Source organism: Rhineura floridana, chromosome 3 (genome assembly GCF_030035675.1).
Source record: "Rhineura floridana isolate rRhiFlo1 chromosome 3, rRhiFlo1.hap2, whole genome shotgun sequence".
NCBI lineage: Eukaryota > Metazoa > Chordata > Lepidosauria > Squamata > Rhineuridae > Rhineura > Rhineura floridana.
In genome coordinates this window covers 181,606,421-181,629,292 of record NC_084482.1, presented here as the reverse complement: position 1 = coordinate 181,629,292, position 22,872 = coordinate 181,606,421, and the positions used below count along the sequence as shown (strand labels likewise).

The 22,872-nt window shown below is 40.2% G+C and overlaps 1 protein-coding gene across 3 annotated transcripts in view; it reads left to right on the top strand.

Annotated features, from left to right (window-relative positions):
• The window catches only part of ATXN7 (ataxin 7), a 156,285-nt gene extending 137,927 nt beyond the window's left edge, over positions 1-18,358 (top strand). For all 3 annotated transcript variants that reach the window (XM_061618729.1, XM_061618730.1, XM_061618731.1), the window contains 8 exons: positions 1,545-1,800; positions 3,884-4,143; positions 5,564-5,646; positions 7,410-7,675; positions 9,677-9,875; positions 10,298-10,419; positions 11,493-12,438; positions 13,602-18,358. In XM_061618729.1, coding sequence (XP_061474713.1) covers positions 1,545-1,800; positions 3,884-4,143; positions 5,564-5,646; positions 7,410-7,675; positions 9,677-9,875; positions 10,298-10,419; positions 11,493-12,438; positions 13,602-13,619 — 2,150 coding nt within the window. In that variant the 3' untranslated portion in view covers positions 13,620-18,358. The remainder of the gene's footprint in view (positions 1-1,544; positions 1,801-3,883; positions 4,144-5,563; positions 5,647-7,409; positions 7,676-9,676; positions 9,876-10,297; positions 10,420-11,492; positions 12,439-13,601) is intronic.
• The last annotated feature ends 4,514 nt before the right edge of the window (positions 18,359-22,872 follow it).

Sequence of the window (22,872 nt, the reverse complement as noted above, 5' to 3'; positions counted from 1 at the left end):
CATCAAGTATTGTGGTCCCAGGCCGTGTTAGGCTTTATAAGTTAAAACCAGCACCTTGAATCGGGCCCGGAAACATATAGGCAGCTCTAGCTGTGGATTTCCTGCTGTGAGCAGGGGGTTGGACTCGGCCTACAAGGACCCTTCCAACTCTATGATTCTATTAACTAGTACTAACACATTTACTGTAGTAAAATGGTAGCACAAGGCATTTCATCACCACCATGTGAATCCAGAGCTTGGAAAGTTACATCCCTGGGGCTGATGGCAGTTGTGATGATGAAATGCCTTGTGCTACCATTTTACTACAGTAAATTTGTTATTACTAGTTAATATACATTTGCCATTGATGAAGGAGTCAGAGTCGGTACATTTCTACCGACTCCACTCAAAATTGCTTCCGACTCCAACTCCACAGCCCTGGTCTCATCCCCAGCTTTGAGGAGCAGGGATTGTCTCTTGAGGTTATGCTAAACTCCTAAATGGAGCCAGTTTTTTAAAAAACTTCCTAACATTTGAAGTAGTCCTGTCTTCCATTTCTGAGCACGATTCATAGTGGTGGTGGTGGTGACTTTTAAATCCACACATGGCTTGAGACTCCGGTTCCTGAGGAGGAACGTCATCTCCAACATGGCTTGCTTGGGTGCCAAGATCTGTGTAGGAGGCACTCTTTTGGTACCTCCACCAGCTGGGGTGAAGTGAGTGGTGACTGAAGAGAGGTTTTTCTTGGCTGTGAAATACTCCCCAGGGAGGCATGACATCTACATTGTTATCTTTTAGGCATTGGGATAACACCTTTTTATTTTTTCAGCTTTTTAATTACTGATTAATGTGGGTTTTTAATTTTTTTTTAATTAACTACTGTTTTGTTTCAGTGTTTTTACTGAGACTTTACTGTATTTTACTATGTTCTAAACTTTCCTGAATTCTTTAATTGAAGGAAGGTATTCTGTTTGAAGTCCGAGCGCTTCACACATTATCTCAGTAATCATTACAATAGGACAATTCAATATTATACCTGTATTGTCGATTGGGGTTTGTAGGAGCATAGGGGCTGAGCCTGAGAATGGCCTGCCTCCCACTTCCTAGTGCCCGCTACTTTCAGACAAATAAATTCTGCTTCGTTCCATTGCCAACTGTTAGCTTGGAGAGAGTGGGATGATTTATGGGAGGCAAAAGACAAGCTACAATAAAGAGATAGCAGCACTTGGAGATTTGTTTTATCACAATGGTAAGATGGCACAAGCAAGTATCTTTGTTTATTTTAAAATGTGTACTGCTATTTATGTAACATTTTCACAGTAGTGTACAAAGTTTAAACAATACCACCAATAAACAGCAAGATTAACAGGAAAACAAAAGCAGCACATAAAAACAGCAGGTACAATTTGGAAAGCAAGCACGTAACGGCAATCCATGTTAAGAGGCTTTCTGGAAAATAAGCTTTTATACCCACATGCAATGAAGCAAAAAAGGTTCAGTTTCAACTTAGTTTAATACTATGTTCTCAGTGGTGACTAAAACATACTCCTCTTTTTCCCTTCCAGAAAGAAGACACAGCTCCTCCAGCAAGCCACCTTTAACCCCTCCTTCCTCTTCAGTATTCTCCCTCTTTTCATCTCTGTCTTCAAAAAGCAAAGGTAGCAGCGGAGGTGGGAGCAGTCGCTCATCCAGTGGTGGAGGTACTAGTGCATCATCATCATCCAGTTCCAAGTTATTGAAATCGCCCAAAGAAAAGCTGCCAATCAGTGGAAACAATAGGCCAATGCATCTGGTACATAGCAAAGGTCCCCATGATAAAATGTGAGTATGCTCTTGCAAAAGAAGCCTTAACATTTAGCGCTGGCATAAATATTCTCTCTTTAAATTTTGTGTATCTCATCTGGAAAGGCATATTTCATTTTGGCCTAGGGCTCCTTCCCAGCATTTGGCTTACGACCCAGAGCAGTTGCAGTGCATCTCTTCCCCTCCCCCCAATTCCTTTTCTCATCTAGTATCACTAGCATAGTATTATTTATGTACTGGAACTAATAGCAACTATGGTTACATTAAACCAGGCTGTGGTTGGTTTACAAATAATTGTTAAAGATAACAATGATTATCATTAAGTATGGTGTGGTGTACTTCACTATGGTTAATGCTGAAAAGAGAAGGAAGAGACTAATTCACCTGGTACAAAAGGTGAAGAATGGGGCTAGCCCATAGGATTCACCCAAGTATTAGATCTGCACTAGTGTGAGCCCTTGGTTGAGATGTTGGCTTTTCCAGGAAAACAGAATAGTGGCACATAATTCATGGGGATCAATAATAAATACAAAAACTTGCATATATAGTATGTGGGGTCTAACTGACTCTAGTTTTTTTAAGTGGGACACAAACATTACCCTGGCACAGCTTTCATTGTGCAATTTACATATAAGTAGGCCTATAGGGTATTCTTTCTGGGATATTGCCACAAAATGTCACCTGTACAACATCCCCAGATTTCAGCCATTTTTCTTCTGGAAACAAAAAGGCACAAAATGCATTGGGGTGTATTTAGCACCCATTGTGTTTTCATAGAAAAATTGTCAGGGACACTGGAGTCAAATGTACAGAAACATTCTACCACCTCTGCATATGTGTTTTCTAGCTCTGAGTGTTTGGGTATTGTCAGGCACACCTCTTCTGACACTACAGACACAAATGTTATCAGGGGTCAAGATGTCAGTCCACCATACATTGGAAATCTCATTAGGGTAGAAAATATACCTCAAAAACCATAAGTGAAGGTTAAACATTAAAAAACGCATTGTACAGTTGTATTGTAGGGTCTTTATTCTGTTGTAAAAATCTTTATTCGGGTTTTATTATGTTTCCAATGGTACTTGACATCAATATGAAGCTGCTGGATGTTGTCAAAGGTTTGGGTCTTAGTGTACTCAGTATGTCATTAGTATGCTGATGAGACCCAGCTCTTTATCACCATGCCTTCTGAACCAGATGCAGCTATGTCTGCTAAACTGCTGCCTGGAGGTAGTAACAGGCTGGATGAGGGCTAGTAAACTGAAGGTGAATTTTAATAAGACAGAGGTGCTGTTGGGAGTGGTTCTGATATTTGGGAATTGGGAATCTGACCTATTCTGGATGAACTAGCAGTCTGTCTGAAGGAGCAAGTACACGGTCTAGGGTGGTCTTAGATCCATAATTGTAAGTGGAATCCCAGGTGGCTTGATTGGCTAGGAGTCCCTATTGCCAGCCACGGTTTGCTCATCATCTGCAGCTATTCCTGGACTGAAACAGCTTGGCCACAGTTTTGAATGCTCTGGTAACCTCAGTTTTCGCTTTACTCTAATGTGCTCTACGTGGGGTTACCCTTGAAGATAGCTGGATACTGCAGCTAATACAGAATGCTGCCTCCAGAGTATTGGCTGGCACCTCAGTGCCATGTCATATAGCATCTGTTTTTGTAGGAACTACACTGGCCACCAATGTAATTTGGGATCTAGGTACCTGATGGATTGTGTTTCCCCATATCAGCCAGCCTGGGCTGTCTGTTCAACCAGGTGGGGAGGCTATTATATTGGCAAATGTTGCTCTCTGTGTGTGGTTGTGGGCCTTCTAAGTAATGTAGCCCCAGCTGTAGAACTCCTTCCCCTTAGAGGCATGGATGGCTACATCCCTGATGAGCTTTTGACGCTTAATTTAAACCCATCTTTTTGAGGGCTTGGCTGATCTGCTCTGGAGCTAGGATTGTGTGCTGGTGCTAATTTGTGTTCTAGATGTGTTTTTTAAATGTTGAGTTGTTTTACTTTCTGTTGGAAAATGCTTTGGGACAACATCTGTGGTGAAAAGCGGTCTACATATTTTATAATAAAGCAATAAATAAAATATTTCCTCCTTGCAGCATGACTCCATCTGTCAAAGTGGAAAAAATACATCCAAAGATAGATGGTGCACTATCGAAACCTGCTGTTGGTCCAACCTGTTCTACTACTGTGAGCTCCTCAATAAAGACTGGCCTTAATCCCTCAATACCAAAGCCACCCTTGCCTTCCCCTGGACAGATACTGAATGGTAAAGGTCTTCTCTCTGTGCCTCCATACTTGGAAAAGAAGCAAGATGAGAGTACAAATAATAGGAAATTTTTACACAAGAGATTATCAGGTAATTTTTAGAAGACAATTCTTTATATTAAGTGCTAATAGTTTTTTTTTAAGAGCTGGCAAGAGCTGAGAAGTGTTGTCTTGCAGTTTTAGTTAACGGGTATACTGTGGGTAACATTAGCTATGATTAGTTTCAAACGAGCCAACTTCAAACAATGTTTTCTGAAATGGTTAGTTAAAACAAACCAGTAATTAATGTTAACCAGAGTTCTGGGTTTGGAAGGGAGAAGGAACTACACAAACCCGGGAGAAGGGCTCATTCACATCTTGCTAAACCATAGTTTAGTGTGACATCCAAACACAGGTATTGTACAAGAAGAAAAATGCTATATAAATACTAAATATTGGTTGGATCCAAAATTCCACGTGTGACGTTCTGTTCATGCACGGGTATTACCTGGCTCCCCTCTTCTGGTGCCCCTCTCTTGAACCTTCTGGTGCAGCACCCTTTGAGATCCTGCTAGTCAGAAAAATCAGCCAAATATGTACACATATGTACCTCACCCAGCCTTCCTTGGATCTTACCCATTATTATTATTAAATGTGCCTTAAATCATAATTTTGTGGCATGAGCTGAAATGCACAAAGCTAAATATGTTAGTGCTGGTTAATAGTGAAGACTTCTACGATTTCCTTTAGAGTGTTATTCATTTGAAGTATAATTTATTTATTTTTAAATCTACTCAGGTGAATTAAGTGTATGAAATCATTTTCCTGGTGCAAGAAATAGCCATAGATATAGGCCAAGAACCAAAGGAGTCTACGCAGTTTGGTCTTACTATGTAGTTTTTTTTCCCCCTTAAACTTATTTTTATTAAATTTTAAAATCGTAACAACAAATGCATTGTCACTACAGAAAGTACATAGCCAAGAGTTGGTGAATGTTACAACCAAGAAAAAACCCCACACAGAGCCCCTTTAAACAAAAAACTAATCAACATGAAAGGAGTCACGTCAGAAAGAGAGCTGAGTTCTACGTACTATGTGGTTTTCAACTTGGAAGTTTTGATAGCAAATGAGGCACCCCATGAACCGTGTGGTGACTCTGAGCATGGGAATGGCTCCTTTGAAAACTGTAGAAAAGCACTTAACTCTATATATGTAGGGGTTTTTTGTTCATATACAGGTCACTTGGTCCATAGCCTAGACCATATCTGGAAGACAGTCATTGAATTTTGGCAGGTATAAACATCTTTCTTTACAACATGTGCTGTTTTGAGAGTTTCCATGTGATTTCTGTCTCTTGAGTTCTACAGAGAATAAGGGCCTAGGTGTAAAGAAAAATACAAATGTGGTGATATATTTGCACACTATCGTATCTCAAAAACAATTCTGAGATTAGTTGTGCATTAAAGTAATCAAATTCGGTTTCTATACAGACCATATATTGTAATCGGATTTTTATTTTTTGCATTTAACAGAGAGAGAATTTGATCCTGATATCTACTGTGGCGTCATTGACATAGAAACAAAGAAACCCTGTACTAGGTCTTTGACATGCAAGGTAGGATGCCTTCCTAATGAACTAAGTTTCCTGAATGACAGGACAGAGAAGTCAAAGTAAATTTAGGTGACTCAAACAACCCCTGAAAGCAATGTAGAAACTTGTGTTATAGAAGGTTAGGAAGACGGCTAGGTCTAGACCAGCGTTTCCCAACTAGCGGGCCACCAGATGTTGTTGGACCACAATTCCTATCTTTTCTCACCATTGGCAATGCTGGCTGAGGCTGATGGGAGTTGTGGTCCAACAACACCTGGTGGCCCACTAGTTGGGAAAGGCTGGTCTAGACTGTAGTGGCAAAAAAATCTTGTTTAACTCAAGTCTTCATTAAAGTATATTCAGACAATACAATCACTTCTGTAGGGTTCCTTATCCGAATGCCTGGAGTCCTACCCCACAAACTTTCCTGTCTCCCACTTTTTTAAAAAAAATAAAATTCTATTTACTATATAATTCTATTTACATATTATTTTCTTTTCACATGGGAAACACAGGGAATTCTAATGAGAAAATTCAAATACCGGGTTTGCAGTTTTATAAAATAATCCATATGAAAAGATAAAAATGTTAAGTAATACCTGCATAAAAATTCAGTTGAGAAATCGTCTGAATTACATTCACAGAGTCATCTCTGCTCCCTTACTAGGCTAATACTGCATCCTTCATCATGGTCCTTATTATCTTAGATAATGTGCAGCTTTGAATCTGTGACTGGGTTTGAACTGGGTACTAAAAATGTAGTGTAATGTATTTATAGCTATACCATGTAAAAGAATGGTTTGTAGACTAAACCTTTTAATTTCTGTGCACGACTCCTGTATTGTCAGCAGAGGGAGCACCAGCTAACATAATTTAACAAAATGGCATTTCCATGTCTACATTGATATTATTATTTTTATTACAGTATTTCTTTTGATCAAGTTCTATATTTAGGAATTTCACAAGCACCACAGGAATTTGGATACATGATCAAATGCTAATTCTTTAAACAGTCTTGTTCTAGATACGGCTAGGACCATATGTACTGAATTTGATTTATCATTAGATAAGAAGCTCCATAATAATAATGTCTCATGAGTTTAATGCCCACTTTTAATATCTTCTTAATGTCAGGTACAAACATGGAGTGTGGAATTGCAGGTCTGTTGTGAAAGTTTTGCATGTGTTACTGCAGGCCAGTATGCGTATTTATGTAGCTGGAGATAGGATAGGTATAACGGAGTTACGAAATACTGTCTCGTTTTCCTCTCTGTATCCCTGGTGTTCCTCCTTCAGCCCATTTTGGGCTCTGAGAATTAGGCTGGGGTTCCTCCCTGGCCAAGGCACCCCACCACTACCAGTTCTTCTGGAGCTAGCATCCAGCCCAAGCCCAATTTGATCTAGAGGACTTAGTAAGCAGCACATGCCATGTGAAGCTACATGTCTGGGTTTTTAATGCCCTCATAAGTCAGCTAGGGCGGTCACTAACTGGGAATTACAGGTTTACTTGCACTATGGAGGGTCCTGGTCTGTCTGTTTGTGTCTCCTCCCCCTTACTTCCTCTCCAGCCCCTTTGTTCCAAATCCAAAATGCTGTATAACTAACCACACTACTCCCTTCCCCATATGTGCCCTGCTTTCGTAAAAGCAACCAGGATAAATCTCCATTAGTAGATTGCTAAACATAACCTTCCTATATTCAAGGTGGGGGGGGGTGCGTGCGTGGGTGCGACAAATAACTTCTACCATACTTCTTCAGGTAGTAATCTCTTATCTTTTAATTTGCAGACACATTCCCTAACTCAACGGAGAGCTGTACAGGGTCGAAGGAAACGATTTGATTTATTACTAGCTGAGCACAAAAGCAAAACCAGGGAAAAAGAATTACTCCGCCATTTGGATCATCATCAGCAGATGCCCCCTCTCAGGGAACCACATCCCTCTCCTTCAAGAACTTCCCAGGAGCTGCACCAAAATTCTCATGGAGTTATTCCTATAGAATCAAAGCCTTTAGTACCTAATAAACCCAAACCTCACACCCCCAGTCTTCCAAGGTAAATAATATCAACTGGGTGAGTCTGGTAGCCTTTTAGGGAAGAAACTTGAGGAATTGTGACATTTAGCATTCTGCCTGGTAAATGTTTGCTTGTCTACTCCATCTCCATTTGTGTCATTCAAGTAGCACCAGCTCTCCCATTTTAAGATCCTTTCACCCTAGCTATTTGCCCTGGCACGTGCCATAGTCTCACATTAGAATTGCTATGCATATATTGGTGACAGTGTAACATATTTTTATGTTGTACTTTCAAGATCTCTGGGTAGATGTGAATTAGTTCTGCTTATTAAACCCAGCCCAGTAACAAGTTAATGAAGGTGAATAATCAGACCACCTAGATGTTTTCAGGGTAAGGCTGCAGTCATATTGACCTGTTCTACAGTCGAGAAACATGAAGACATTAATAGAGCACATGGTGAAGGATGTAAATGCCAAGTAATTGAAAAAGCCAAAGCCTCCTTTCTTCTGAATTGGAAACCAGGAATGATCATATGCCTCTCTCTAGAGATGAGAGATATTTACATTTCTGCAGCTGGTCTGCCTTAGGATTTTTTTTAACCAAATCAACACATGTAAGCATTGGGGGGGGGGGGTTTCCCAGGCAATGTATGTAAGGTAAGTTTAGTCTGAGGAACTATTGTAAAGCAAAAGAGAAGGGGTTATATTAACCTAAGGCTTTTCCAATTTAGGGATGGTTCACATAGTTCCTTTCAGCTATGATCTATCCCCTTTATTTTCTGTATCGGAAACATCACTTGGGGAAATGTGTTGTTTTTGATCCAGTAGAGGTGTGCATTAATGTAAAAGAGAGAAGGTTTTCACCAATTTCCCTCTGCAGCTCCTGCCCCTGTCAATTCCATGATCTTTTGGAGGGTTCCCCAACCTTCTAGAACAGGAGTCTGTAGGTGTCCAGTTCATCAAAGGTGGTTGTTCTTTGTAAAAAACAATTGCTCTTTGTGCATGTGCATATAAGTTAAAACTGTATTTTTAACATGATGTTGGAATACAGCTTGGATGCTTGAAAGAGATGTTTGTTTACATTTATATTTTGTCTTTCCTCCAAAGGAAATTCAAGGCAATATATGTCGTTTTCCCCCTCCCATGTTATCCTCACAACAACCCTGGCAGATATATATCAGACTGAGCATGAGACTGGTCCAAGGGCATCCAGTGAGCTTCATGGATGGTTGAGTGAGGATGTGAACTTTGGCCTCAGTCCTTGTGCAGAACTCAAACCACTTCACCAGCCTTTCCCACTCAACCTGCGGCTCTCCAGATATTGTTGGCTATAGCTCCCATCATCCCTGGCTGTTTGGCCATGCTGGTTGGGACTGATGGGAACTGTAGTCCATGACATCAGAGGGTACCAAGTTAGGGAACGCTGAATTACACCAACACTGGCTGGCTCTCAATTCATCAGACTGATACATTTGACTACCAGAAAAGTTAGAAAGGAGTAAGAGTGTACAGATCTCTTGCTATTCTCTGCTCTGCCTAGCATATAGCTAACATATAGCTCCGGGTAAGCTCCTTGTCATAAACCTCTAGGCAAATGCTTATTGCCTATTTATCCTGTTAAATTGGTCTGTGAATGCATTGTGCCATTTCCTACAGGTTTCATTTTGCACATATATGGTATAAGCCAATGGTTCCTAAACCTTTTCACCATGGACCTCTTGAAAATTGCTGCTGGTCTTAGCAGACTCCTAAATGATTTTTCTTCCTGTTGTAGCAATTGTAGTGCACTGTTCTAGGTACTGATTTTTTATTGTATTTTTATTGCTTCTTTCATTCTTATCTTGTATCTTATGGCATTACAATTTGCATTCCATAAAATTCAAATGGTAATACCATAAAATACAATATAAGAAATAAAAGAAGCAATAAAATATGATTAAAAACTAACATGAATATTTAATGCGGGCGTATCACGGACCACCTGAATGAAGCTCACAGACTATGGGTATTTAATTTATTCAATGATTACTCTTTTATGAAGGCCTCCAGGCTGCCCAGCCCAGCAAAGTGGGAATGCCCCGAATGAGTCTCCATCAGTCCATGAATCTCCACATGCTCCTTTGCCTGCAACTGAGCCAGCATCTCGGTTATCCAGTGATGAGGGAGAATGTGATGAAAAAGAAGAGCCTGTTGAAAAACTGGATTGTTTTTATTCAGATCGTCATCCTCAACCAGCTGCTGTATGTTTCCCAACACTTTTTGTGTGTTTTACTTGTCTTACACTTGCTGTGTGTTTTAAATATGTGAATTGGCAGCAAATTTTTATGTTCTGTAGGGAAAGGTGCATTCAAATGTAGCTGTGGGTCTGAATACAAAATGCTGCTGAGTACTGGGTCACTGAATTGGTTGCGGTTGCTGTAGTAGACGTTACATTTTTCTGAGACACAAAAAGCTGTTGTGGTAACCCTACAGTATGATGACAGGAGCCGAAAGGCTGTTGGATTCCTCAAATTGAATTTCAGAACTGTGAGATAGTCACAGACAGGCATGAATGTTTTGATTCTTTTCTGTGCGTTGTTTTATTGCAACTGTTATATTTTTCTTCTATTTATATTTGCTAAGTTTCTTCACTGAAAATACTAACGTAAATATTTTCCCCTAGTTTTGCACAATTGGTAGTCGACAAATTGGAAGAGGTTACTACGTGTTTGATAAGCGGTGGAACCATATCCGATGTGCACTTAATGTCATGGTGGACAAGCATCTTAACTCACAGATGTGGAAGTGAGTAGAAACTGAATACACTGTGATATATAACATTATGAAGTAGCGGGGTTTGCACACACACCGTGACAAAGGAAAATGTTGGATTATAGTCAACATAGCGCTAAGCAGATCATTCTGTCAGTTCAAGGATTGTGTACAATGGAATGATCTCCTCCTCTCCATCCTTGCACAGGCCCTAAATCTGTTCTGGGTTTTTCCCCAACCCTCCAGAGCCAATTTGAGATGGGGAGGGGCACACATATGAGAGAGGAAAGGGGCAAAATCTCCTTGAACTAGCACAACTTTTTAGTTAAATAGCACCCAATATGTTTTCTTTTGCAGTTAAGGAGTGTTAACATTAAACATCATTGTATTACCCATTTCGCAATTAATGGAAAGAAACGTGTCTGGTCTGTTAATTTGTTGAAATTACTCTAGATCCAGAAGTCACGTCTTTTGTGGGTCACCAAGCAAATCCTTCCAAAGATACCATTATAGGCTTCAGTAGTCTGCTGTTGAAAATTGACCACAAACTGAGGGTGAAAAATCTCAGAGAAGCAGGCCTGTCACGCCCACCTTGACTAAGATCAGTCATCCAAACTTTTACTGGCTGATTGAGATGGACTGGTGTAGGCTTTTGTGCGAACAGCCATGTAATTTGGACTAGTTCTTTTTCAGAGGATGAATCTGAGGCATGCCCAAGCATGATCATAACTGCCATGCATCTCTTTGCTCAAAGGCCTGGAGTTGTTTCTTCTTTCTTTTTGACTTCAAAATGTTGTATGAGACTTCTCTATGACACAAAACAGCTGGAAAAGTGCTGGGTTTGAGAGGAGGAGGGATTTGAACCCTCCTTGCTTTCCTCAAAATTTAGCACATAAGTTGTTAGCAAGAATGCTGGCAAATCTTAGGAAGGCAATCACTGGAATTCCTCAAGTGGCCCTGTCTGATTATGATACCTACATGCACAGGGGCTGCTTACAGAAGGGGCTTTGTTTATGTGACCTTTTCAGCCTTCTTTCAGTTAAGATAACAAATGTGTTATTAAATTGGGAAAGTGAATAATATTACCTGCTATTTCTGCTCTCTAGGAAAATTCCTCCAGCAACGAGCAACACTACATTGGTGCGTGCGCCACACCGGACAAACTCGACACCTGTGTCACAATACAGCGCCAGCACAACAGGTTTTCTCCTACCCACCACAGCTATGCCCTCACCAGTACTCGTGTCTCCTTCCTGTTTATCTCTTAGTGGTAAATCGGTACCATCCCACGGGACTACGCTAAATGCCAACCCTGCTAGTTTTGGTGCAGCAGAACCTGCCTGCAGTATGCAATCAAGACAAGTGTCTACATCCCCTTCAACACCTCCAGTGCTTTCCTCAGTACCTTCACCTCTGTCCAGCAAACCTCAGAAATTAAAATCCAGCAAGTCTTTTAAGCCCAAGGAATCTTCTGCTAGCAGCACCAACTGTAACAGTACCAGTAGCAACAGCAGTAGTGGCAGCTCAGGAAAGAAGCGTAAAAATAGTTCTGCGCTGCCAGCACCTTCTTCTCATTCCACAGAGTCCTTTAGGAAAAACTGTGTGGTTAACTCTGGAAACTCTGGGGCTTCTTATCACTCACCTGGGATGTCTTCATCCCACAGCCTCAATTGTATGACTAGCAAAGCTAACTTTGTTAGCCTCAAACATGACCAATCAGGGAGGGGCCCTCCAACTGGGAGCCCTGCAGAATCTATAAAAAGAATGAGTGTGATGGTGAACAGTGGTGATTCCACTCTCTCATTAGGGCCGTTTATTCACCAGTCCAGCGAACTAACTGTAAACTCGCACAGCGGATTTTCACATTCGCATCCTCCCTTAGATAAATTCATAGGAAAGAAAAGAAAGTGTTCGCCTGGTTCAACCAGCATAAACAGCAGCAGCAAAACAAACAAGGTTGCCAAATTGCCACCAGTTAACAACATTCATACGAAACACACTGGTGCCATCCCAGGGACGCAAGGACTGATGAACAATTCTATCCTTCATCAGGTATGAAATCTTACTTGGGCCAAATTTATCTCCAGATGAATTACTGTGACAAATGCCCATTCGGGACAGTGTTTGTAATGTGTATTGGAGGTGCACTTTTTCTAGCAAGAAAACATGGTGCTGGATATCTTGGTTGTATGTTTTGATTTGGTTTATTGTTTCATTTTTATTTTTTTAAATTTTTTTTATCAACTTTGCCAATGAATGCTGCTACTTTTTAGAAGCATTATTCCCTTTCATCTTTTGGGACTTGAATTGTTAAGACATGGCCATAGACTCCTTGTGGGAGAAAATGGCACAATACAGGGCTCACCTGTATATCCTGAAGGGTTTTCCTCTTTTCATTTATGGAAAGGCAAAGATTCTTGTGGGCTTGTGGATCTTTTCTTTACCCCATGGGGCTTTGAACTGCGAGCATGTTGGAGGAGGTTAGGTATGTTATTGAATTCAACTCAAGAGTATAACTTTATACAAGCATCCCATGGATTTCAGTGAGACACAAGTCTATTTGCCTTTCTCCAGATTGCCAACTTGTAGTTTTAATGCCATTAGGGGATCATCTAACTATTTTTTTCAAAACTGCTGCACAAGCCAAGAAAAGCAGCTTCAGTATTATAGTTGAATAATTCCCAAATAAATTATATCATCTCAGCAAGCAGGAGCAGATGCCTGTGAACACGATGCTGACTGGATTTGACAAGAGTGTACCACAATGAACTAAGTGGAGGATAACCTCTGGGTCAGGGGATGGGATTGGTCAGTAAAACAACACAAAAGTTTTTCTTTAATCAGTAGCCTTATTAAACATCTAGAAGCCAGTGCCATTCCATAATTTTCAACCTTCATGAGTGGTGGTTGAAAGTGGTCCTTGTACTATGTAAGAAAAAGTAAAAAAGTATCCTCCTTTGGCTCACAGGAAAGGAGTCAGGTAGGTTCTTTTTGGCTGTTGCGACAAAGAACCCTATACAGAAATATTACTAACAAATCTGATAAAATGCACATAGCTTCCTTTCCCAGAGAAGCTAGATATCTGGTTGTTAAACTGTGCCACTGGATTTTGCCAAGGCATGTTTTTGGTATTGCAGATGATATAATTGGGCATAGCTTTATCACTTGAACTACTTTGTATATATTTATCCATTTTTCCTTTTTTTGTGTGAAAGCCTAAGGCTCGTCCCTAACAGTTGACACAGACAATGCCATGGTAAGAAAAGAACTGGATTATTTTCACTACAAGCGTGAAAAAGAAATCTCCATCTGGAAATCCTGGACTCCAAGATGCCTTTTGAGTTCTCCCAGCTTCCCACGGTCCTCAGGTGTGGAAATCTACTGGACTGTCACACAATCAAGCTTTTCCCTGAAGCCATGTCTGTAGCAGTGAAACTTGGAAATGGACACTGGATTGCCGTTCAGCCACAGGATTGTTCCTATCAGTGTTACCAGTGGTTGGACTGCTTGCTACAAAACCCTGTGAGATTTTACTTACAGGAAAACATCAACTTGCCACTATTGGTTCTAGATTGGTTGGGCAAAGCAATGTTCGGGAAAGAACATTACTGTGGACTTGTTTATTTTTCTTCTGATGGTGTCATAGGCATAACTAAATGTTTTTTGGCTCTGTCCAGTGAAAACCCCTCAGGAAGGGGGCACAATGTGTTAGGCACAATAAAAAAAAGAAGAAGCCCTCAAGAAGGGAATATGGCTTTAGTGTTTTATAGCAGTGTTCCTTGACTGGAATGCAAAAATAGCACAATTTAGAAACAAAACAGTCTACGTTTTGCCCAGCCTTTTGCAAGTAATTTGGGATAAGAAGCTGTCAGGAGTTCTAAAAAACAAACACAAAAATGTTCATGGCCATCACTAAAAACTAAAAAGCATATTTAAATAGTGAAATCCTATGGTACAGAACAATCTTATGAGCACCATCTACCAAGCACAGCTGCTCAATGTTGTTCGTTCATTCCAGTGGAGCATGTGAGGGGGGCTTGTACGAGCCCTAGTGAAATGAAACGAGGTTGCATACTGGCATTATTTGGAGGAGGGCTGTGCCTGCTTGAATAAAATGCTTTGATTTTTTAGAATAAATAAATACCCCCCATCCCAGATGCAAAATCCTCAAATCCAAAATGGTGAATGACCTCTAAAACTATTCCCAAAGAATATATTTCTTGACCTATACTGTATGCCATAAGCCTTTTTTGTTTTGGGGAGGTGGGTGGGGGAAACAAAATGCCAATCTAAGTTGGTTGTACCATCCAACCTTTTAAAAAACAAAACACAAAATAGCCCATATAAAACTGAATCTCAAACCTTTCAAACACTGAATTCTCAATTTTCTTGAAAGGTTTTCCAGTAAGTTGATGCCTTGTTCACAACTAAATTAGTATCCTGTTTTCTAAAGTCCACATTCAGATTTTTTTATGACTGCATTAAGTGCCAGTTCAAATTCTGAGCTCAGTGTTAAATGCACCCCTTGTATTGCCAACTTGTGAGCAAAGGGGGAGCATTTTAAACATGCCATCCAGTGCAAAGTGGTCATTCCTTGCCCCTAAGTAAAAATATTTTTTTTAATAAGTAAAATCCTCAGAAGGGCTTTAATATCATTTGATCTGGATGTTTGTGACACTAGTGAATTCTGAACCACAACCTGGAATTTCTACACATTTTATCATGTGAAAGGGAAAGTATAAACCCCAAACCATAGGACATAATCCAGGTGGAGCTTTCCTTCAGCGAGTCCATCAAAAGTCAATTTCTATCCATTTTAATGAAGTGTGTTTTGGATTGTGGATTCAGACAGCCTCCCCAATGAGAATTTGCTTTTGAACAATGAAGTGAGGCTAGATTGTCTGAGGGTGCCAACTAGCTACAGAACCTGTTGTGCCTTGGGACCCCATCGGATCACCTAGTTCTATTTCATTCCTGTCACTTGATACACGTGGCCAAAAAGTTAACACCCATGGAGGAAGAAAATGAATTGTCTGAATCTACCCTCGACAGGGCTTGTGCAGGAGAAGCTCTCAATGGAATGTGTGCCTGTAGATGTCTGCCTTAAAGGGGCACCTTATAGGATCTTGCTGAGATTAGACAATCTGAGCCTATCTAGTTACAGCCCAGCCTCTCTCCCTACTATGGTGGTGCATTGCACCTCAGGGATCCTAAAACCACCACAAGCAGCAGCTGCTTGGATGTGTTTTTTTTAACCTGTTGAGGTTTTCAAATCAACATTAAATTTGCTACGATTATTCAAACACAGTGAAGCGACAAGACTCTATGCAGACAACACTAAAGCCTTGAATTTAGAAAGATAATGTGTTTGTTTTTTAAGTAAAGGAATAATACTTGGATGGTGATGATTATGCAAATATTAAAAATGAATGCATACTGGGGGGAGAAGAAGTTTTGGACAGCCCTTCAGTTTATGGAGGATGCTATAAAATATTAAAACCTCTTAATTGGCTTATTTGGGGAGTGGGTGGAGACAACCAAAGTAATGTATCTGCTCTGCAGAGAGAAAATCGACACTGGCTCCATCCCATGTGTTGGATATTTTCAATCACAAGTGCAATTTGGTTTTGATAGATTTACCTTCGAAGGCTGACAAATTTTTCATAAGTTAAACCTTAGTGGCTTTAAGTATTCAAAAATGTCTCTGTTTTGTAAAGATTATGTTGCTCCAAAAGCATCAAAGCAAGTCTTAGGCTCCTTAATAGAAATGCAGATCTCTGTGAAAAGTTCAGCAGTTGACCACTGTGTTTAATTTATATGAGTTGCAGCTCTGGGCCCAATTCCCACTGGGAATGCCTCCACTGGAAGCTACGTTGAAATTAATGGGAGCTTCACACAACACAGCCATGCTCTTGCACAAAGTCCACTTAATGTATTCAGTGGGACTTATGTAAGAGGCATTCCAGGGTGGAATTGTCGCCTGTATATGTCTGTTATGGCTTATAATTTTACAACTTGCCATGATTAAAACTAGAGGACGTCTTAATTTATGCCTGCCCTCAAAGGTTAGACTTGCTTAAATATACAAACAATATTCCATTCTTGGGGCTTAGTAATAAATGGAATTATTGTTTTTGAAGCTTTTATTGTCTGACAACATTCTTATTGTAAATAATTAAGGAAATTTCAGATTTAATTTATCTTGCAAAATTTGCAGTGGCTGGGTTGTTTCTTAGAAAGATTTTGGTATTAATTTAAGAGATACAATTTTTATAGTCTTTCCAGCTTCTCATTATGACTCCTGCAGTTTTCTTAACCTAAAAAAATAAAAAATGTTGCAATGATGAACAAAGAATTATACGAAAATAATGAAACCCATACTTTTGTATGTTTATTTTGGAATTTCTTGTTCTATTATAAATATTGATGTATCCCTATTTCAGAAGACATATTTTGTTAATTGATTGTACATATTTAAATATGTATTTTTGCACAGGTCTTTTTTGCTTATATCCAGTTTTGGTACAATTGAAAATCATCTAGTATTTATTAATTAAAAAGAAAAAAAAGCAAATACTTTTTTTTATAATTTGAAGTGGTTCACTGCCAATCCAATAGTTAACATGCCTACTTTACAGATTTTAAGGGATGCTTCTAATTGGGGAGAGGGGAGGCGGGAGAGTTGTGTCCCTTTTTTAGTGTCTTGGGAATTAACTGCTGGATACAAGCGAAGGCTTTGCCATTGCAGTCCTATGCCCACATGTGCCACTCTTCTGAGCAGGGAGGCAGTGTGGCATTTAGTTGCATATTGTTGGCCTGCTCTGGTATACACAACATTTCTCACAGTTGCCTGAGTCCCAGAAGACTACATTTAGTTGTGACACACTGCTTCATCTTTTGTTCTTTTTAGCATTTTTGTGTCTGTGTGCACATGTGTACACCCACATGTGTGCGTCTTTATGTGGTTTAAAACTAATGGAAAAACTGAAAGTGCCTGATTTATATATCTAGATTTTAAGCTTGGACTGTTTTTTAGACAGCTTCTCCTTTAAAGACTTGAATGTTCTGTTAAAAAAAGATAAATTGGAGCTTGCTTTTCCCACCTACATATGACTTTCCATTGATGAGGGAGAGAGAATGCAGGGGAGGGGAAAAAACCACAAAGCAACGCATAAGATCAGACTGAAGCAAGTCCCCAGTTCATAAATAATGCCAAGGATTCTGGAGATACTTTTCAAGTAAGTTTGAGTAATTTCTCCTGTTGCTATCAGCTAGAACTTAAAAAAAAATACAGAATGTCAACATTGTTTCGTATTATTGAAAAAGTAAGGTACCTCTCAAAGCAGTTTTGCAAACTACAGACACAAGTCACTACCAGCCTATCCTATACACAAACCTTACTGAAATGAATGGAAGTTAGCAACTGCACAACTCCCTCTTCATTCCAGTGAGGATAGCATGAGAGAGGTTTACAGTGAGCTTCTGCTTGTAGTGCAATTTCAACACATCTTCCGGTAAGTTGTCTTCCGGCAAGAGTTGTTGCCAAGGATTTTTGTTTCTGTCTTTTTGGGAAGAGGGGATTGTACGGTGAAGGGGATTGGGGTTGAAAAGATTGTTTTTCTGCTTTCCAACAGTGGAAAATAATTTATTTTAAATGCTTTGTGCAAAATATCCTACTTTTTATGGAAGGTGATTATTATTTTTAAATGAGCACTACATAATGTCAATAAGAATGTAGGCCGTGGAAGCTTCTTGCTTTTGGAGTTGAGCCCAGCTCCATAGAGAGAGGGGAAAAAAGCAATCTCCTGTGTAAAATGTGTGAATAGTTTGATAATTTGTATACATATTCAAGAGCATCTGCTCAGAGCTGAACTTTTTGTGTTGGCTGCTGTATAGTACATGAACAAATGTCATGGGTAGAAAAATTACTTTGGATATTTAAAAGAAAAATAAATATATAGTCTATTTGTTTTGTAACAAGTTTCTGTAAATAAAATAATTTATACTATTTATAAGAAAAAAGTTGTGCTTTTGCTTCTTGTCCAGGAAATCAAATTGTATAAACAAGATGTTACTGAAATAAGGCAATAAAATGATTAGGATGTCTTTGTGAGATGCACAATGTTTCTGCTTCGTTATGAAGACCAGCAAACATTAGTCTGAACTCCAGGAAAAGATAGATCACATTAGTTGCTGTCTGCAAAGAACCCAGCCTGTCTAAAGTAGATGCCATCCAAAGCAGGTACAGTGCTTCCTTGCTACTGCTGTTGAGGTAAACATAGGCAGAACAGCAAAAAAGAATCAACAATGATATGAACTGTGATTGTGCCCACACTGGCAGTTAGTATCTATTGCCACTCTCTCGTGACTTTCTGAGAGCATCCAATTTCCATTCTTACAGGAATCAGTGCTAAAACAGTGGTGCAAGCAAACTTGTGATATAAAGGGACATGGTACGAGGTGAGTGAATGCCACTGCCCTCCCCCTGGGCTCAGTTGGTGAGAATCTGTCGCTGATTCTGCCTTGCCTCCACAGCCCATCACAAAGTGAAAGTAGTTCTATTCATTTCTGTTCCATGCTATACAGACACATGAAAACGGTCAGATAATTCTGATCAGCTTCCAATTTCTCATGAAGTTAAAGGTATCCCTTCTTCCCCCAGCATGTCTTTTGTGCCCGAGGATGTGAGAGAAGCTATGGGTTGACAAACTAATGGCAAACTGCTAAAGCTTTCTGAAATCTATGGCTCCTATTTCTTACTATGCTAGTTCTGGATCTTCAAATGTTGCATGGAGAGTTGCTGTTTTTTCATTCATAAATGTCCAGTTAAGGAAACATTTCTTTACATGGTTGCCTGTACAAATGTCATAGGAGTATGCTGGCTATTTTTTGAGATGCTATGTGCATAACTCATAATATGGACAATATAAGACATTTTATACAAATGTAGTGACAGCATTCTTAATTAGAAACATTCTTCATTCTAAGCAGACAATGAAGCGTACAGGCATTTTGAATTATTACAGGGTTGATTTTTTTCTTTAGAACCAGTCTTGACCTTAATATTCAAGTGCAAGTATTAATCTAGCTTCACTAAATATCCTTGAGTTCTAGTGCTGAGGGCAGAAAAACCTCTATCCACTCTCCACATCATGCATAATATTATACACCTCTATTATGTTTATTATTCCCTTTTTCTCTCGATTAAAAACCCCAAATGTTTCAACCTTTCCTTATAGGGGAGTTGCTTCATCCCCTTGCTCGTTAGGTTTCCCTTTTCCAGTTATAAAAACCTATGGTGCATTCGCACTTGGAACTCTGTTCAGTTGCCTCGCCTCAAAAAGGATGTTGTACAACAGCATTATGAATGGGCTGTTTTATTTTCAATTCCTTTTCTCAAGATCCCTAGCATGGAATTTTTTCACAGCCGCTATCCACGATGATTCCCAAGCTCTCATTCCTGGCAAGACATTGTCAGTTAAGATCCCATGAGCATATATGTGAGATGCAATTTTTTTGCCCCAATGTTTTATCACTTTACATTTGTTTACACTGAATAGCATTTGCCATTGTGCTGCTTATACTGTTCTTCACAATTCATTTTTGTTTCAACTACACTGTCTGCATGCTTGGCTACAGCACTGCTCACCTCTAATTCTAGATCATGGATGAACAAGTGCAAAAGCAGTTCCCAATACTGAACCTTGGGGGACTCCACTTTCTACAGCCCTCTACTGGGAGAACTGCACACTTTCTCCTACTCTGCTTTGTTTTGTTGCCAGTGTCTGATCCAGAAAAGGACCTCTCCTCTTGTTCCTTGACTGCTAAGCTAAATCAGGACTCTTTGGTGAGATAAGTTTGTCTAAACCTTTTAGAAAGTGTCAACTGAATCACCTGTCTGTATGCTTGTTGACACTCAAAAAGCTCTAAATTAAAGTTAGTGAGACAGGACTTAACCTTGCAGAAGCCATGCTGGTTCTGCTTTAGCAAGGTTTGTTAAGAACATAAGAAGAGCCTGCTGGATCAGGCCAGTGGCCCATCTAGTCCAGCATCCTGTTCTCACAGTGGCCAACCAGGTGCCTGGGGGAAGCCCGCAAGCAGGACCCGAGTGCAAGAACACTCTCCCCTCCTGAGGCTTCCGGCAACTGGTTTTCAGAAGCATGCTGCCTCTGACTAGGGTGGCAGAGCACAGCCATCACGGCAAGTAGCCATTGATAGACCTGTCCTCCATGAATTTGTCTAATCTTCTTTTAAAGCCATCCAAGCTGGTGGCCATTACTGCATCTTGTGGGAGCAAATTCCATAGTTTAACTATGCGCTGAGTAAAGAAGTACTTTCTTTTGTCTGTCCTGAATCTTCCAACATTCAGCTTCTTTGAATGTCCATGAGTTCTAGTATTATGAGAGAGGGAGAAGAACTTTTCTCTATCCACTTTCTCAATGCCATGCATAATTTTATACACTTCTATCATGTCTCCTCTGACCCGCCTTTTCTCTAAACTAAAAAGCCCCAAATGCTGCAACCTTTCCTCGTAAGGGAGTCGCTCCATCCCCTTGATCATTCTGGTTGCCCTCTTCTGAACCTTTTCCAACTCTATAATATCCTTTTTCAGATGAGGCGACCAGAACTGTACACAGTATTCCAAATGCGGCCGCACCATAGATTTATACAATGGCATTATGATACCGGCTGTTTTATTTTCAATACCTTTCCTAATTATTGCTAGCATGGAATTTGCCTTTTTCACAGCTGCCGCACACTGGGTCGACATTTTCATCGTGCTGTCCACTACAACCCCGAGGTCTCTCTCCTGGTCGGTCACCGCCAGTTCAGACCCCATGAGCGTATATGTGAAATTAAGATTTTTTGCTCCAATATGCATAATTTTACACTTGTTTATATTGAATTGCATTTGCCATTTTTCTGCCCATTCACTCAGTTTGGAGAGGTCTTTTTGGAGCTCTTCACAATCCCTTTTTGTTTTAACAACCCTGAACAATTTAGTGTCATCAGCAAACTTGGCCACTTCACTGCTCACTCCTAATTCTAGGTCATTAATGAACAAGTTGAAAAGTACAGGTCCCAATACCGAACCATATGCTTGGTTATTTTATATTTAACAATACTTTCCACCAGTTTTCCCAGAACAGACATTAAGCTAACTGGCCTGGAATTTGCAGGATCCTCCTGGGATCCTTTTTAAAGATTGGTGTTACATCGGCCATGTACCAGACCTCAGGTATGGTGGCTTATCTTTTCACATTTGAATTTTTAGAACTCTTGGGCACATGCTATCCAGACCTGACAATTTGTTAGTTTTCATTTTGTCTTCAAGGCCTAGCACTTTATCTCTTGTCACTAATTTTGCCCCAGTTCCTCAGACTCCCTCCTTCTGAAACTTAGTACAGGCACCAGGATCTGCCCTATATCTTCTCCTATAAAGAGAGATGTAAAGAATTCATTCAGCTTCTCTGCAATCGCATCCTCCTTTAGCAACACATGCAAACTGTCAAAAAGCAAAGCTTAGGCCGCAAGATATGCTCAAGTTTAATTACCTCCAAAGGGACTATGGTTAGGTGGCAACTATTGTTCAGGTCTTTATTTGCGAACAGAAGGTTGGGAGGGTTTGATTGTGTCATTCAACATTCTCTGGCTGCCTCCTTTTACATGTAATGCTTCAATGAGGACTTTCTAAACTGTGTATGAGGTATACAGCATGTATCTAAAAAAATCACAACTTATGCTCCCGTTTCCTTGTGCCACTGCCTGAGCTGCTCAGTGCAATCTAATTTTTCTATTCTCCCACTGGTATCTTTTTGCTTTTTATGGGGCTGCTCCTGCTATCCAAAACCCAGCTATCCCTATCCTAAAATCCCATTCAGAAGCTTAAGCTAGTACATAATTTGAATGGCAGCAATTTATCAAAGTAGTACATTCACTTTTGTGCGGGTAGCTTCCATCTCATTCACCTTTCTTGGTTGTGATCATTAGGAGGCATAAGAAGCCCCCCCCCCCAAAAAAATGTTCATTTTCATCAACTTTATAAGCTGTCCCATAGGAAAAAGGCCACCAGTAGCTCAGTCTTTGGTGGCAAACTCTAAAAGCTTTGCATCACAGGTGGCCAACCCACAGCTGGCCCTTAGTCACTCTTGGCCATGCTCCAGGAAGCCCTTCCCAGCCAATCAGCTAAGTGGCAAAATGCTAGCCCCATGATGCCAATGCACACAGGGATACTACCTAGAGATACAAAATTCCAGAAGAAAATTCAGAAAAAGTTTCCCCAAATTGTTTTCTAGGCCTTCACATCTCTACAACCACCTCAGATGAAGACAGGATTTGGCCAGATTTGGGGGTGGGGGTTTAATTTCCCTCCACCATGCTCATGGTTCAGCCCCAAAATCTTTCCCTCCACAACCCAGCTGGCAGCAGGAATAAGTGTGCATAGCCTGTTAGCATGCAATTTATCTCCCCCTGCCTATATGCCCT